This window comes from Phascolarctos cinereus, unplaced genomic scaffold (assembly GCF_003287225.1).
Source record: "Phascolarctos cinereus isolate Bilbo 61053 unplaced genomic scaffold, phaCin_HiC Scaffold_7;HRSCAF=346, whole genome shotgun sequence".
NCBI classification, from domain to species: Eukaryota; Metazoa; Chordata; class Mammalia; order Diprotodontia; family Phascolarctidae; genus Phascolarctos; species Phascolarctos cinereus.
Window position 1 is genome coordinate 75,083,792 of NW_027556180.1, and position 15,184 is coordinate 75,098,975.

Below are 15,184 nucleotides of genomic sequence, written 5' to 3' on the forward strand. Positions count from 1 at the left end.
AGCCATTAAGCTGAAGTTTTTCAATCACAGTCTCAATATTGATGAATAAATTATGGATTCTAGAGCTGGAAGGGACCTAAAGAAACCATTTATTCTAGGTCCTTTATTTTTCAGTAAGTAAATGTCTAAACTATCTAGATTATGTAGTTATTTTCTTTCTGAAAATACACAGGGATTTGCTGAAATTTTACCTAGTAACTCACTCCAGCATTTTATCTTTCTAATATCCAGTAAGTTCTTTACATACCACCAAAATCACCTAAGGATAGTGAGATAGCATGTTGAGTAGAATTCTATGCCTTGCATCAGGAAGACCTGAGTTCAAATCCAGCCTGAGATACTCATTAGCCTTGTGACCTTAGCTAAGACATTTCCTCTCTGACTCAGTTTCCTCAGCATTAAAATGGATGTAATAATAGCACCTACTTCCCAGGGTTATTGTGAGCATCAAATGAGATAGGTGTAAAAAATTTAGTATAGTGCCTACCATATAGTGAGTGCTTAATTCTTGGTCTATTCTTTAATGTAAGTCCAAAGTCTGACAATGTGATAGAATAAAAATAACATTGTACTTGAGTTAGAAAAAACTTGATTTGAATCTCTTACTTTTTGTGCTTATGCCCTATGTCACTCTCAGCAAGTCAAGTAACCTCCAAATTTCAGTTTCCATATTTACTAAATAAGTATGAGGGAAAAAAAAGACATCATGACACAGTGGATAGAGAGCTAGTCTTGTGGTCAGGAATTGCTGAAGTTAGGTCCTTCCTTTTATACAAACTGGCTGTGTGACTCTGGACTAGTCATTTAAACTCTCTGTCAGTGTTCTAAGCCAGTTAGACACAGAGTCTACTAAACCATATGTAAGGATCCCCTGCATGGTTGAACTTTGACTTAGAAACCAACATAATAATATTATCTATGTTATATTGTATTTTTATTTATTTTATTAAATATTTCCCAGCATGAGATTTGTAGAGGGGTCAATGCAGTCCACAGGGAACATATTTGACAACTCAGCTCTAGACAACTTTTTTTTTTGTCTATAAGTTAGAGAGAAGTTGCTGACTTGGACTGGTAGAGGCAAGTTTCTTACCTGAGAGTTCCATATTTCAGTGAAATTATAGGTCCAGTCTCTATCCCAGGCACTAGCCAAGTAATACCTGTAGAAATGCCTCACAGAGTCATTGTAAGGCCTAGATGAAAAGAAAAATGAAAAGCACTTTGAAAACCTTTGGGTGCTATCAAATGTGAGCTGTCAGGAGGATGGTTCTGTCCTTCTATTAAAGAGGCAACAAAATGTAATGTGGGAAACAGTATAATGCTAAGTCAGGGAATAATTGGTTAGGACCACCACCTAAAATCTCAGAGATACGCGAGTAGCTCTAGGAAGGAAAATGATATAATACAGTTGCATGCTTTTTTGTCAGAAATACAATAATATGAAGAATAGGGATGTGTTACTGGCTGTCAGATAAAGAACACTTGTCATTAAACACTAAATAAAATAAAGTCCAATGTGAGAGAAAGCATAAACTATGGAGGTGCCATGATATAGTGGAAAGAACCCTGAGCCAGGAGACCATGGCTCTAGTCTTGACTCTTCCACTAGGTGGCTATCTGACCTTGATACTCACTCATTTCCTGCTTCTATAAAAGCGGGGTTTGGACTAAGTGACTTTGAAGTTGCCTTCCAACTTTGCAACAATCCAGTAGTGTTGAGGGCAGAGTAAGAGGAGGCTAATATTGGGATTTGTAGGAGACCTAAATCATGCTTATTCCAATTAAGATTGGGAAGGGTGCTTTCTCCTATCTGACTTGTTCTGGTATATGGTGAGATCTCAATCCTGGAAAAGGACAATTGATGCAAACTCCTTTGAGGATCTTTTGGAACTAGATCTTTTGGAACCTTCGTAGATATCCTTCCTAGGGAAGCAAGTTATATTTTGTGAAAGGATATAGGCCTTTCTTTTGGCTCTTCCCTCCCCAACACACCATTTAGTTGCCTTAAAAAAGACTAAAGCAGATCAACCTTTAGAGCAAGTTTGTTTTAAGTCTTGAAATGTTTCTTTCTAATAAAGCGTAGGATTAGGTTGAGGAGAGAACAGGAAAGGACATGGGGAAGGTCAGAGTCATCTCTGCTTACCGTATCAAAGGAAGGTATTCATTTCTATTCAAATCCTAGCACCTCAGTGTCACAGAGGTTATCTTGTCATGGAGGTGAGTTTGATAAGATCATATCAGTAGCAAGCTCTGTCAGTTGCTACTAAGTTAAACAAATCTAGAAAAGGACTTTACGTTTATCATCCAATTACTTATTTGGCTAAGTTAGTACAGGCCAATTATCAGGAGGTTGGCCACTAAGTTAAGCCTGTATAGATATGTACATGGATGCACACGTATGTATCTTTGCCGCTTGTGTACATAAATGTACATATATATATCCAAAAATTCATAGCAGCAACTCATTTAGGTTATCTATAAGGGATGGGGATGAAGAGTATCCATACCAATGAAATCAAAGACCTTCTACAGTATTAAATGTAATAGGTGCTCATTAAAAAAAAAACAAAACAAATGAGTGAACAAATAACTTCACTGAGCTGACTTCATGTAAAAGTACCTCAGACTTCTCTAATAATTACTTGAAAAAAAGAATCAAGTTGTCCTTATCCTTTTCTTTAGGAAAAACTTGATGTATGTAAGCAGTGGAAGCAGAAGCCAAATTGATAATGCTATTCTGATATTGGAAAACTTCTCTCATATACTTTCTTTCTCTGAGCTGTCTTCTGAGAGGATAGCCTATATGTATGATTCTTTTGAACTTTTAAGCATCATCATTGGAGATCTCTTGGATATTTATCCTGAAACCCTAATTCTGCTTTCAAAGCCCCTGACCCCATTATAATAAACATTTAAACTTGTGAGTGTTTGCCTTTTCCAGTTAACCAATCACTATTAATGGTGTATTAACAAATGAACAGACAAGTTAGAATCCCACCAAAATGATTCTAATGCATCCCCATGCTGTAATTAAGAAAGGATACTAAATACTAAAAGATGTTAATGAAATAATATTCAAGTCAGGAGAGAAACTAATAAAACCAAAGTAATTATATGTTAATGTTATTGTGGAGCCATGAAAGTCATCTTGGTGTGTTTAGGTTGATTTTGGGTTTTGTCTCTTAATGATGTATGGGCATGGTTGCAGATACTTAATTTATACAAAATACGTGAAGCTCATCAATCTAGCCAGAGGGATTAAAAAGTTTACTTTATAGAAACCTTCATTTTGTCCTATAATAACATCTGTGTGAGTTATAAAGGAATAAATGGTAATTTTTTTCCCCAGAAATTGCAAAGTGCATAAACATGAGAAATTTATCTTAGGTACAATTTGTCACTACTTAGAGATGAAGCTTCTTGTCTGGTTGCCTTCACTTACTTCATTGCTTTCATTCTTCAATCCTTGAAGCATCTATGTATCATCAGTATGGATGCTCTCTCAATTAATAGAAAGCTACAAACCCCTCCATTACTGGGGCTTTCAGGGTTGCTGTGGCTAGAAGGGTTACACACTCTGAGCATGAGCTGACCAGTCTTTGTCTGGCAGACAATCCATCCCTGGATGCATGCTCTTAGACTTTCAGGCTTGGTGACCACTGCCAGAGTTTGTGCAGAAGAGGATGTAATTGAAAATCTAAGTCATTATTCCCTCTTCTTATATTATTATCCATAAATGTATTTCCTTCTCCTTCAAACAAATGCTTTCAAAATATTTCCTAATTACTAAAGTTTCAATTGGAGTTAGTCATGTGATAAGATTGAGACTGAATAGGAATGTTGCCTCATGTCCCCTGCCCCCACAGGACAGTCTTTTTTTTTTCCCCCACCACAGAAAATACTTAAGATGCCATGGTCTCACTATGAACCTATGAGAAACTGTGTACTCTACAATATAGCTATACTGACCTCTTTGCCACTCCTCACACATCTCTGGACTCTTTGTCTTTTCCCTGCTAGTCTATCTTCCTTCCTTCCTTCCTTCCTTCCTTCCTTCCTTCCTTCCTTCCTTCCTTCCTTCCTTCCTTCCTTCCTTCCTTCCTTCCTTCCTTCCTTCCTTCCTTCCTTCCTTCTTCCCTTCTTCATTTCTTTCCTTTCTTTCTCTTCCTTTGGTCCACATAGGGTATCATACCCTTACCTGTGGGTGCTCTGCCCAAAGGAATGTAAATTTTTATCTCTGAAACCTTTTTTTGTTTTTTCCTTAAGGATCACTCCTTAAACCTGAATCACTCTGGCTTTTGTTGATTGGCCAACAATAGGTCCCAGGCCAAGCCTCATTTAATTATTGTTTGGGCCCTGATTGGCTCAAAGTGAACTTGTATAGCAGTTGTTTTTGTTTTGACCCTGAGGGTCTTCCCCTCCCAGATTGATTTTTTTGTTTGTTTGTTTGAGTTGGTAAAGAGGTTATTCTCTGCCTCATTTCTTACCTAGCCTAAATCACTGAATGGGTATTTCCTCAGTCAAACTGAGACCTGTTAAAGACCTTGGCTTAAAAAGGCCAAGGTCTCCCTCTGCATCCAGGGCCTTCTCCAGTCCTCCTGATCTTTATCTCACCACTATACCCAGATGACTCTGGAGGAGAAAGTGAGGCTGGTGACTTTTCACAGCCCTCCCTCACTTAAATCCAATTCACTTGCATGTCATGGCATCACCTCTCTTGTCTCCATGCATCAAATGCTCTACTTCCTCATCTCTCTCTCTTTCTCTTTCTCTCTTTTTCTCTCTCTCCCCTTCTACCCCCCTCTCTCCTCCTTTCAAGAATAAACTCAAATCCCATCATCTACATGAAGTTTCCTTCCTACCTCACCTCACTCCCAACACCTTCCTTCCTGTTAGCTTCATTATGTGTGTGTGTATGTATATATGTGTATGTATATATGTATATGTGTATATGTATCTTGTATATATGTACATAAATAGATGTATATATGTATATTTTTGTTTGTATCTATATATGTGCATCATGTGAATATATGTATTGTAATATATATGTGTATGTGTATGTGGCATGCTGTCTTCTCCTTTAAGATAAGGGCAGGGACTTTTTTTTTGCCTTTTTTTTTATATCCCCAGCATTTAGCACAGTGCCTGGCACAAAATAACTGCTTATTCAATTCTTTCTGACTGACTGACTTATCTGAGTCCATGATCAAGAACAATACTTTAAAACATTCACGAAACCCATTAGATGCCTCAGATCATCCTCTCCAATTTTCCCTCCCTCAAAAGACACTGAGATTTTTTAAGGAATACCCCTATATATATTGCCTATGCTACCTAAGCAACTCAGAGAAAAGATGAAGTACTATTAAGGAAGGTTGATAAAATCTCAGTCTCCAGATTCAGAAAAGGACTTTTCCTCTCCTTTCTTCTTTGGACAATTTGCCCAAGGTTAAAGTGGTATCTCTCTTGGAGGCTAATGTTTAATCAAATACATACATACTTGAGCTCTGGCTTTGGAGTCAGGAGGACCTGACACTTGACATTTACTAGCTGTGTGACTGTGGGCAAGTCATTTAACCCCTATTGCCTCACCAAAAAACAAACAAACAAACAAAAACATACATACATGCATACACACATATATATATGTGTGTGTATGTACATATACACACAGAGAAGTAACTCCTGGTCTGTGAGAACAGTAAATCCTAAAAGAATGTCATGCTATTTGAATTCTCACTCCTTTGGGATTGAAACCAATGATTATATTTTACATAATTATAACTTCAAATATTTCAAATTCAAATACATGTGACCACTTCTTAAGATTCATTATTTGTATTAATTGGGATTAATTATTCACACTAATCTACACCTGGCAATGGGTTGCTTTATCTATCTTTTTATCTCCTCTGAAGCAAAATTGAACTGCTTTAGTAATTCTTAGATGTTTTTCATTCTCATGTAGAAACCTGCTTCTTTCAAATTGACCAAAATATTATAGCACTTTTATTTTAATGTCAATAATAAAGTGTTATTGGAACATAGCCATGCTAATTTATTTATGTATTGTCTTTTTAAATTGCTTTATTTTATTTTCAGTTCTGAATTTGTCCTTTCCCTCACACATTGAGAAAGCAAAAAATATTTTTCACAAATATATTTTGGAATCATCGGAGCAATGATTACATGTGTATGTTTGTGTATATATACACTATATATATATATATATATATATATATGTACATATATACACACACACACACACACGTATGTATTATATATAGTTCAACAAATTCCTATATTAGCTATGACATATGTGTGTATAGATGTATATGTGTGTATGTGCTTCAGTCTACATTCAGAATCTTTCACCCCTGTATCTGGTGGTAGATAACATGTTTCATCGTGAGTTCTTTTGAACTGTGGTTAGTTGCATTGTATTGATCATACTTCCTAAATTTGTCAAAGTTGTTTGTCTTTACAGTATTATTGTTACTGTATAATTTCTTTCTCCTGATTTTACTCACTTTATTTTTACATAATTTCATACAAATTTTCCTAGGATTTTCTAAAACCATCCTCATCATCACAAAATATTATACTATTAATAATGAAAAAGTAATGTTGCTCCTAAGGTGAAAGCAGACTAGAAAAATAACATTGAATGATGCACGTCCATTCATTTCATTATATATGGGAATATTTGGGTCTTTGTCTCCATTTTTTTTTTGTAAGAAGTAAAATCTTGGGAGAAAAAAAGAACCATAAAAAACTCATTTAATGTGGCTTTTCCAATTTCATATGAAACAATAAGAAATATATTTGTCTAAACTTCCTGCAAATGCTTTAGAAAAATTGGTTGTGTGTATTGCTGAACTGTTAGTGTTTGTTTTGAATCATCACAGCTAGAAACTCTAGTTTTCTTTATAAATTACTAGGGCATTTTCACATAGCTGAGAGTAGGAATGGTAACCTTAGGATTGTACTGTCTTAGAAAATATTTGACATGTGTCAATATGACCTTATAATTTCATAGGAAAATGTGGGCAATATTTTTAAAAGAAGTTCTGGGTCAATTTTTAGTTTTCTTGAGTGATACTTAACAACTTCGATATTTTTGCAAATTAAACTCAGAACAAGAACATTAACCCTAATATTGAAGTCTCTTAAAGTATTAATTGACATACAATGTTTGCATGTGCCAAAATTATTACCTTATTTTTTTTCATATGAAGATGTGGTAATGCTTATAAAAGTTCAGGGTCAATTCATAGGTATGTATATGTATCTACATTTATATGTATATGCAAAAGAAGAGACCTACATAATTCAGTCCAGTTCATCAGTATTTATTAAGCTTGATGAATTCATATTATCTAGAATTGTCTGCTTTAGGAAAAAAAATAGTTGTGTGTGTTACAGAATTTGTACTGCTTCTTTTGAATTCTACAACTGGAAGTTCTAGTTATCTTCTCAACGATTAGGCCGTTTTTTTTCACAGATTAAGCTCAGAACATGTACATTAACCCTAGAATTATATGCTACTAAAAAGTTATTTTCGTTGTTTGCATGTATCAAAAGTATGATCTTACTTTTTTCTAGGAAATATGGATAATAATTTAAAATGAAGTTGAGTCAATTTTAATTTTTATGGTATACATATACAAAAACCTACATAATTCAGTCTTGTTCAACAATATTTATTAATCATTATCAGTTCATATGCAAATCAAAAGTTTATTTAAATAATGGAAAAATGCTGCTTTTTATAGTTCTCACAAATCTTAAGCCGTCTTAAAGTTAACATAGGAACAAAAATGCATACATATGTCTTCTTTAAAATGTGGTATTTTCATCAAGATTCAGAACATTGAGACTGACCTTACATTAACATCTTATGTTGTTAATGTCTACTTAACACATGGTGAAATGCCCATTCTCTACTCAAATTAGGAGGATGTGCCTGCATTAACAGTCTAAACCTAATGGTTTGTTTATTTAACTCTGGCTGTTGCCTTAATTAGAAGCTATTGCCAAGTCAAAGGACTGTTTTTGAATGTTCTAAAATGGCATTTTGCCACTTCACCAGTTTCATTCATGTTATTCATTATATTTCTTCTGTGCATTGCAGTCCCTATTGAAGAGTCAGAAACCATATCACTAAGTTGAGAAAAAGAAAATCAGCATGGGTAAATGTTTAATTTGGATGATTATTAGCTAATTAGATGGAGATTGTATAAAACAAAGTTATATAAAACTTCTTAAAGATCAAATAAATGAATTTAATGAGACATTCAAATAGCTGAGAATTCTTAAACTATAAAATTCATCTTCAGAAATCCAGGCTGTTCTATATACTTTCTGAAGTCTTTTGACATTAAAGATCATAGATATATAGCATTTAATGTTATATTAGAATTGAGATCTTTAGGTTCAACCCTTTTATTTTATAAATAGAGGAACAGAGGCACAGGGAAATGAAGTGACTTGGCAAAAGTAATGGGTAGTATCAAGCCTTTTTAGTTTTCAGTCCACTGCCCTTTTTTTGTTTCTGCCTCTAAGAAATTAGATAGAAACTCAATTCAAAGCCTATTGTATTTTGATGTTTCAAATTATGGTTTGCTTTGAGCTATTTGTCATGCTTTGTTATTGATTTCCCTACATGTTCCAGCTCTAAATCTCTGATCACATAAATATGAATATGAGTGATATTATCATATACAATAGAACAATATATCTTTCATGTGAGTATTATATTGTATATTTTGAAGCTTTTATACCAGCAATCTGAAGCCAAACAGAAAAGTCTTCAGATGTAAACCACAAATAAAGCATTGAAATATAAAAGAAAATATTTAAGGTTACTTTGCCTTTTTTAAATTGTTGGATATATCTTTATTCCTAGAACCTTGTTCTTTCCCCCTCAATTTCCTGTCATCACTCATTCACTCTTTAATTGGTTTTAATATTTTCCCTAGGGTGTTCAACCAAAAAAAATATTTATTTGACTTTGTGGAAAATATTGTTAATTTATTATGTAAATTTGGGAAATTTTTTAATCTTTTCTGAGGAAAGCTGTTCATTTTCATGAGCCCAATAGATTTCATATTATATAAACATGAGACAGGGGGCTACTCTTAACTCTACTAAATGTGTTGTTTCTCATTTTCCTTTGAAAATGATAGATACATAGAGATAATGGTTGCCTTACATCACAAAATTTTGTTGAACAAATGTGTTATGAAGATATGAACATCTAATCCAATTTAATTCAATATAAAACATATATTATGAGCCTGAGTTGTACAAATATACCTCTGTACCTTTATATACCTTTATATCATTGGTGTACAAAACAGATATGTCTTACATATATTTGTTAAGCTTTTGGAATTGTGTTCAAAATTATGGTTTCATGGGAATTGATGTGAAGAACTTTATAGATCATCAAATATTGGGGTATTTTTAGAGTCCTAGACATTTTCCTGGGTCACTGAGATGTTAAGTAACTTGCTTGTTGCCACATAGCTAGCATGTATTGGAGGTAGGGCTTGAATACAGGTGTTCCTGTTTCCAAGGCTGGCCCTCAGTCCACCTTGTTTGCATGACTGTAAACTCCTTGAGGGCAGGGACTATTTTAGCTTTTGGTTTTGTATTCCCAAACTAGGACAGTGCTTAACATATAACAGACATTAAATGCTTGTTGATTGTTTGATATACTGTACTGCCACTCTTATTCTCAAAGTTTTCTCTTATTCTTACTCTTCTCAAAACTCCTAGGTGAATAAGCTTATCGATTTTAATAGGTGACCTAGTTATTTGCACTTATACAGTTAGCCCTTTAGCTATGAATTGAAATTGAATATGACTTTGGAAATCACATTTCAGTAGCACATATAAAGACTTTGTGAGGTTCTAAAAAGATACAAATTATATTGGATGGATTATTTAAAGATGATAGAATAGAGCTTCCTTTAGCCTCCCTGTTTTAGCATGTAAAGCATCTCTGATAGATTTCAGTTATTGCTACAGTTCTCAGACCCTCTCCCTATCTCTCATTTACTGAAATGTTTGTCTTTTGGCCTGCCTTTGACTTTCATGATGTCTTTGTCTTTTGCAGTGACCAAGACTGTATGTGCAGAGCAGTGTGATGGCAGGTGCTATGGCCCGTATGTAAGTGATTGCTGCCATCGAGAATGTGCTGGAGGCTGCTCAGGACCTAAAGACACAGACTGCTTTGTATGTTGAGGAGTTCTGCTTCCTTTCCCCTTTCTTCCCCTCTCCTTCTTATTTGGCACATTAACACTGAAGCTCAAACATCTGAAAATCAAAAGAAAGAAACCTAATTTGATCAAGATCAGAAAAATCTTATCCATGACAATATTGGAAAGAAAGATACCATTCCTTCAGTGTGGAGTTATCAGTTAGTGTCTGTTATTTACTTTGGATTGTTGTATGCTGTTCATTTAACTGAGCTTTTGTGTGTTGTATAATATACTATTAAAAGATGGTCTTCTTGTAGAAGACAGGCTTAAAGGACATTCTGATTGGTCACTTGGAAGAGAGAAAGTCTAGTAATATCCTTTCCTTTGGAGTGTTTTCAGCCTCAGTGAATCTTATCCTAAGTTTTTAACAAATGCTTTCATTCAAAGTTGTTTTATCTTTGAGCTTGAATCCCCATGCTTCCATATGACTGCATTATTAAACTATTTTTCCAGAATATATTTCAAAATATTAATAGATATTTTTATGAATTTATCTGTTTTTCTTGTCAGTTTGTATGTCTTACCAGCTTGAAATACCTATTAAAACATTTATGAGATTTACAAAAATAGATTTGAAGCCATTTATATGCTAATATGTATGATTTTTATCTTAAATGAAGACACTTTTACTCCCCTAGTTGTTGGAACTCTTTTAAATTATACTTTAATATTTTTAATACTGTTCTTTGTGTTCCCTCTGATCTTGAGAACATTTTGTAAGCTGTAGTTAAACCCAGCTCTCCATATTTTCCTAATTTTTCCAATTTGTTTAAAATTAAAATCACATACATAATGTAAATTTTGAAAAAGAGCAATTTCTTAATTTCTTTTATTCCTTCAAAAACATCATTAGAAAAGCACATCATTTTAAACCATTTAGTAAAAAAGTTAATTCACTGCAAACCATGTTCTAAAATTAAGACAATTAATTTTTCAGACAGCAGGCAGGTTTATAGTCCACAGTAAGTCTGTAATGATGAAAAAAAAAATACAGTGGTAGGGTGTTGAATGAGGAGGAAGGAGCCAAAATGTAGATGCACTTAGGAAAGTGTTTCAGCAGATTTTTATTTGTCTGTGGATTGGAACCAGGGCAAGAATTACCTAAGAATACTTCATTACAAAATTTGCAAGTGTGATTTTTTTTCTCCCCCAGGGTCACTGATCACTATAAATTTTTGACTTTATAATAATTAAGCAACATCCATGCTAGAAGCTTCTTTCATACTTTGGTGTTGATTCACTGAATGAATGTTATAGCTAAGTTGTACCCTGATCTTCACATCACTCGTTTCTCTATTATTTTGCAGTGATGTAGGGTTCTACTTTGGCCTATGGCATGGGAGATTTTAAAAATGTAATAGCAAAACTTTGGTGGGTGGACAGTACTTAGAAACTTTAATATTTTTCTCTAGGCTACTTTGCTCTGTTCCCAGGCAAATAGTGTATAATATTATGTAATATATGCCAGCATAACAATTATAAGGCCATAGAGAGCTTTGTGGTTATAAATTAAAACTTACTGAGTTTTCTAGATTGGTTTTTAATAGATTCTTCCTGGAAAGTGTCATCGTAGGGAGAAATATACCATCCGTGTGCCTCATTCTGGTTATACATTGGGTAGACTATCATGAGGAAATTGTCATGTTTGTGATAAAGTGCTTGCTTAAACTACAATGGATGTAGCAAATGTGTTGAGGAAATACAGCAAATTAATGCTTATTAATAAACACACCAACAATTCATGAGCCAATGAAAAACTTTGCTTGGTTCACAACATCTGCTTTGCAAAAGCTAAAATATCTCACGGTGAAAACTTTTTGTAAAATGTGAGAAAAGTCATTTTTCCATCTTTTTTTTTCTCACAACAACATAGTATATATTCACTTTTGAAGCAAGTTCCACAATTCTCTGGTGATTAATGTTTTTTTTGGTATATCAAGAATTTTTTAAAATAATTTCAAGACCAGGGTGAAAGTTTCAATCTGGACCATATTATAATTTGGAAAATGGAACTATTTTTTTTGGGGGGGGGCTTTAAATAAAATATAGCATTATGAGAAGACAAGAGACAAGTATGTTTTATGATTTAATCACCAGTTTTCCATAGTTAGCTTTTTTCATAGTTATCATAGCTGTAGTCTAAAATATTCACCTGCCAAGGTGTTTTTCTTAATCAGTGGTGAGTGAGAGGCAGCTAGGTGGTGCAGTGGATAGAGCACTGGCCCTGGAGTTGGGAGGCTCTGAGTTCAAATGCAGCCTCAGACACATAACACTTACTAGCTGTGTGACTCTGGACGAGTCACTTAACCCCAATTGCCTTACCTAAAAAAAAAAAATCAGTGGTGGGTGGTAGCCAGGCTTAAATGAAAACAGAAGGTCCAAATATCCTGCTATTCACCCCTGAAAGATGGCAAATGACCTGACACTAAGTATAACGCTCTCTTTCCCTATTCAAAAGAAATCATGCTTCTTTGATGGCATAATTAGGAGCTTGGTTGTCAGCTGGCATTTGGCCTAATACCAGGAGAGACCATAAAGCCAGGCAAGACCAGAAGGTCAGAACATCAAAGCACAGATCATTTGTGCATTAGCAGTGTGGGTGGTTTAAATAGTTCTTTTGTTGCTGGCTGATTTTAAGCACACTATCAAGCCTGAAATGAGTCAACACATTAAAAACAAATACAAAGCAAAACTTCATTCTAGCATTGCTGTATTTAGAACATTTGTTTATAGACATTAGGGAAATAATCACCTAAAAACATGTTGGATTCAAAAGATTAACTGTTTATTTTTAAATTTTGAATGGAAAAAGTTTGGGAAGTAGGTACAGAGGGGAAAATGACACCCCAACCAAGAATAAACTCAGTACCAGCAGGATTCCATTAGCATCATTATGAAAATATCTTCAAAAAGCCAAGACATGCTCTAAGCTAGTTAAATTCTGTTGCAGGCCTGCATGAATTTCAATGACAGTGGAGCATGTGTCACCCAATGCCCCCAAACATTTGTCTACAATCCAACCACCTTTCAACTAGAGCACAATTTCAATGCAAAGTATACCTATGGAGCCTTCTGTGTCAAGAAATGCCCACGTAAGTAATTGAAATTCCAGGTGTCTTGGGGTAGAGCTACCTGACTTAATGTGGGACCTGACTCTAATGAACTCACAAACCCACGTATATATTATAGTTTATTTATAATTCTGATAGTAGGATGTTTGATGAACTGCATGCCATTCCCAAGGTCAAATCTGCATTTAAGCAATAATAATGAACAGAAATAAAAATAGAAAAGTTATGAGGTCCTGTACTAAGAATCCAAAAATAAATTGGTCAGTTCTCATGAGAAATACAGTATCATAAAATTCCTCAATCTTTGCTGGAGTTTGCTTTCTTCCTTTTGATGACAATTACAACTCTTTTAGTACTAGGGGGCATAGTGGTTTTACATGTTGGGGGAAGAGCTTTTGGAAAATCTGGAGTAGTATTGCGTCTCCCCTGAAAAAATGGTGAACCAGTTTTTAACTTTATTCACTTTTCTCTTATTTTTGAAAAAAAAGTTTTTATTGACACTTTTTGATCTTTATTGTGGTTGTTCATTTCCGATATGTCCTCCTCCCTTATTGAACCCACCCATGTAACAACAAAAGGATGTTAAGCAAAACATATACAAAATAACCTTGTCTGACAGCCTGTGTAACATTCTGATCATATAATCCTCCCTTCTCTACTGAGAAATGCATTATGTCTTTTGCTTTCTAGGAACATGATTACATATTGCAGTTAATCTGAGTTTGGCTATGTTTAGCTTTATTTTCATTTGCATTATTATAGTCACTGCCCATATTGTTCTCTTGGTTCTAATTATTTGTGTTAGTCTAAATATTTTTCCATGTTTCTATGCATTCCTGTTATTCCTTGTTTTTCAGGGTACGATGATATTTTGTTATAGTCATATACTTCATTTTGTTTATTGTCATCCAATTAAGACATTCTTTTCTTTTGTTTTCTCTCTCTCTCTCTCTCTCTCTCTCTCTCTCTCTCTCTCTCTCTGTCTCTGTCTCTCTCTCTCTCTCCTCTCTCTCTGTCTCCTGTCTCTGTCTGTCTCCTCCCTCTCTCTGTCTCCAAAAAATATTGTGGTGCATATTTTGGTATATATAGGATCTTTGCAAGTTCAAGTTTATTGTAGAGTTTCCCATTTGAAAAACAGAAGTTTCATACCTACAGCTGTTTGCAGCTGCAGAGCGGTATAAGAAGTCATATTCCTTGCCTTTCCCTCATTTGGGAATTTTGCATCTCAGGAATTCTTGGGAATAGCCTCTATAAAGGATGGTTTCCCCCAATTCATACCATATGTCATTATGTGGATTTTTATGCTTTAAAAAAAATAGGGCTGGGATTGTGTGAGTGTGTTGGGGGGAGTTTCATGTGACAAATAATTTTTAGTTATGGTTCACATATCATTTGAATTACAATTTTAAAGGCATTTTTGTATCTGAGGACCTCGATCTTGCACACTTTAAAATATGAACTAATTAAATTTAATTAAATTTAAAAGCAAATATTTTGCATCTTTTGCACTTTTAAATAAAGTGACTTAAAGATTTATACAATTGATGCATAATGAACTAAGCAGAAGTAGAGCAATAAATTAAATTAACAATGTAAAATAAAACAAACATAAATAAAAAGAATGGTAAGAGGAAGCTGACTTCTGAGTCAATAAAACAAAACAAAACAAAACAGTAATAATCTCTAAGAACAAATATTGACCATTCCCTCCACATCTCAGTGGAAAGGGATTAAGAATAGATTGTTGTGCATAGTGTCAGGTGAGCTCATTGAGGCAGGTTGTTATTGTTTGTAGTTGTTAGAAAGGAAAATTCAATGCCAGGCTTCCGGAGGTTTGGAAAG

The 15,184-nt window shown here is 34.3% G+C and overlaps 1 protein-coding gene across 1 annotated transcript in view; it reads left to right on the top strand.

Moving 5' to 3' along the window:
* Positions 1–15,184, top strand: part of ERBB4 (erb-b2 receptor tyrosine kinase 4) — a 1,374,278-nt gene that overhangs the window by 952,950 nt on the left and 406,144 nt on the right. Inside the window, 2 exon segments of the mRNA XM_021008671.2 lie at positions 10,127–10,245; positions 13,222–13,363. Of these exon segments, the coding sequence (XP_020864330.1) occupies positions 10,127–10,245; positions 13,222–13,363 (261 nt within the window).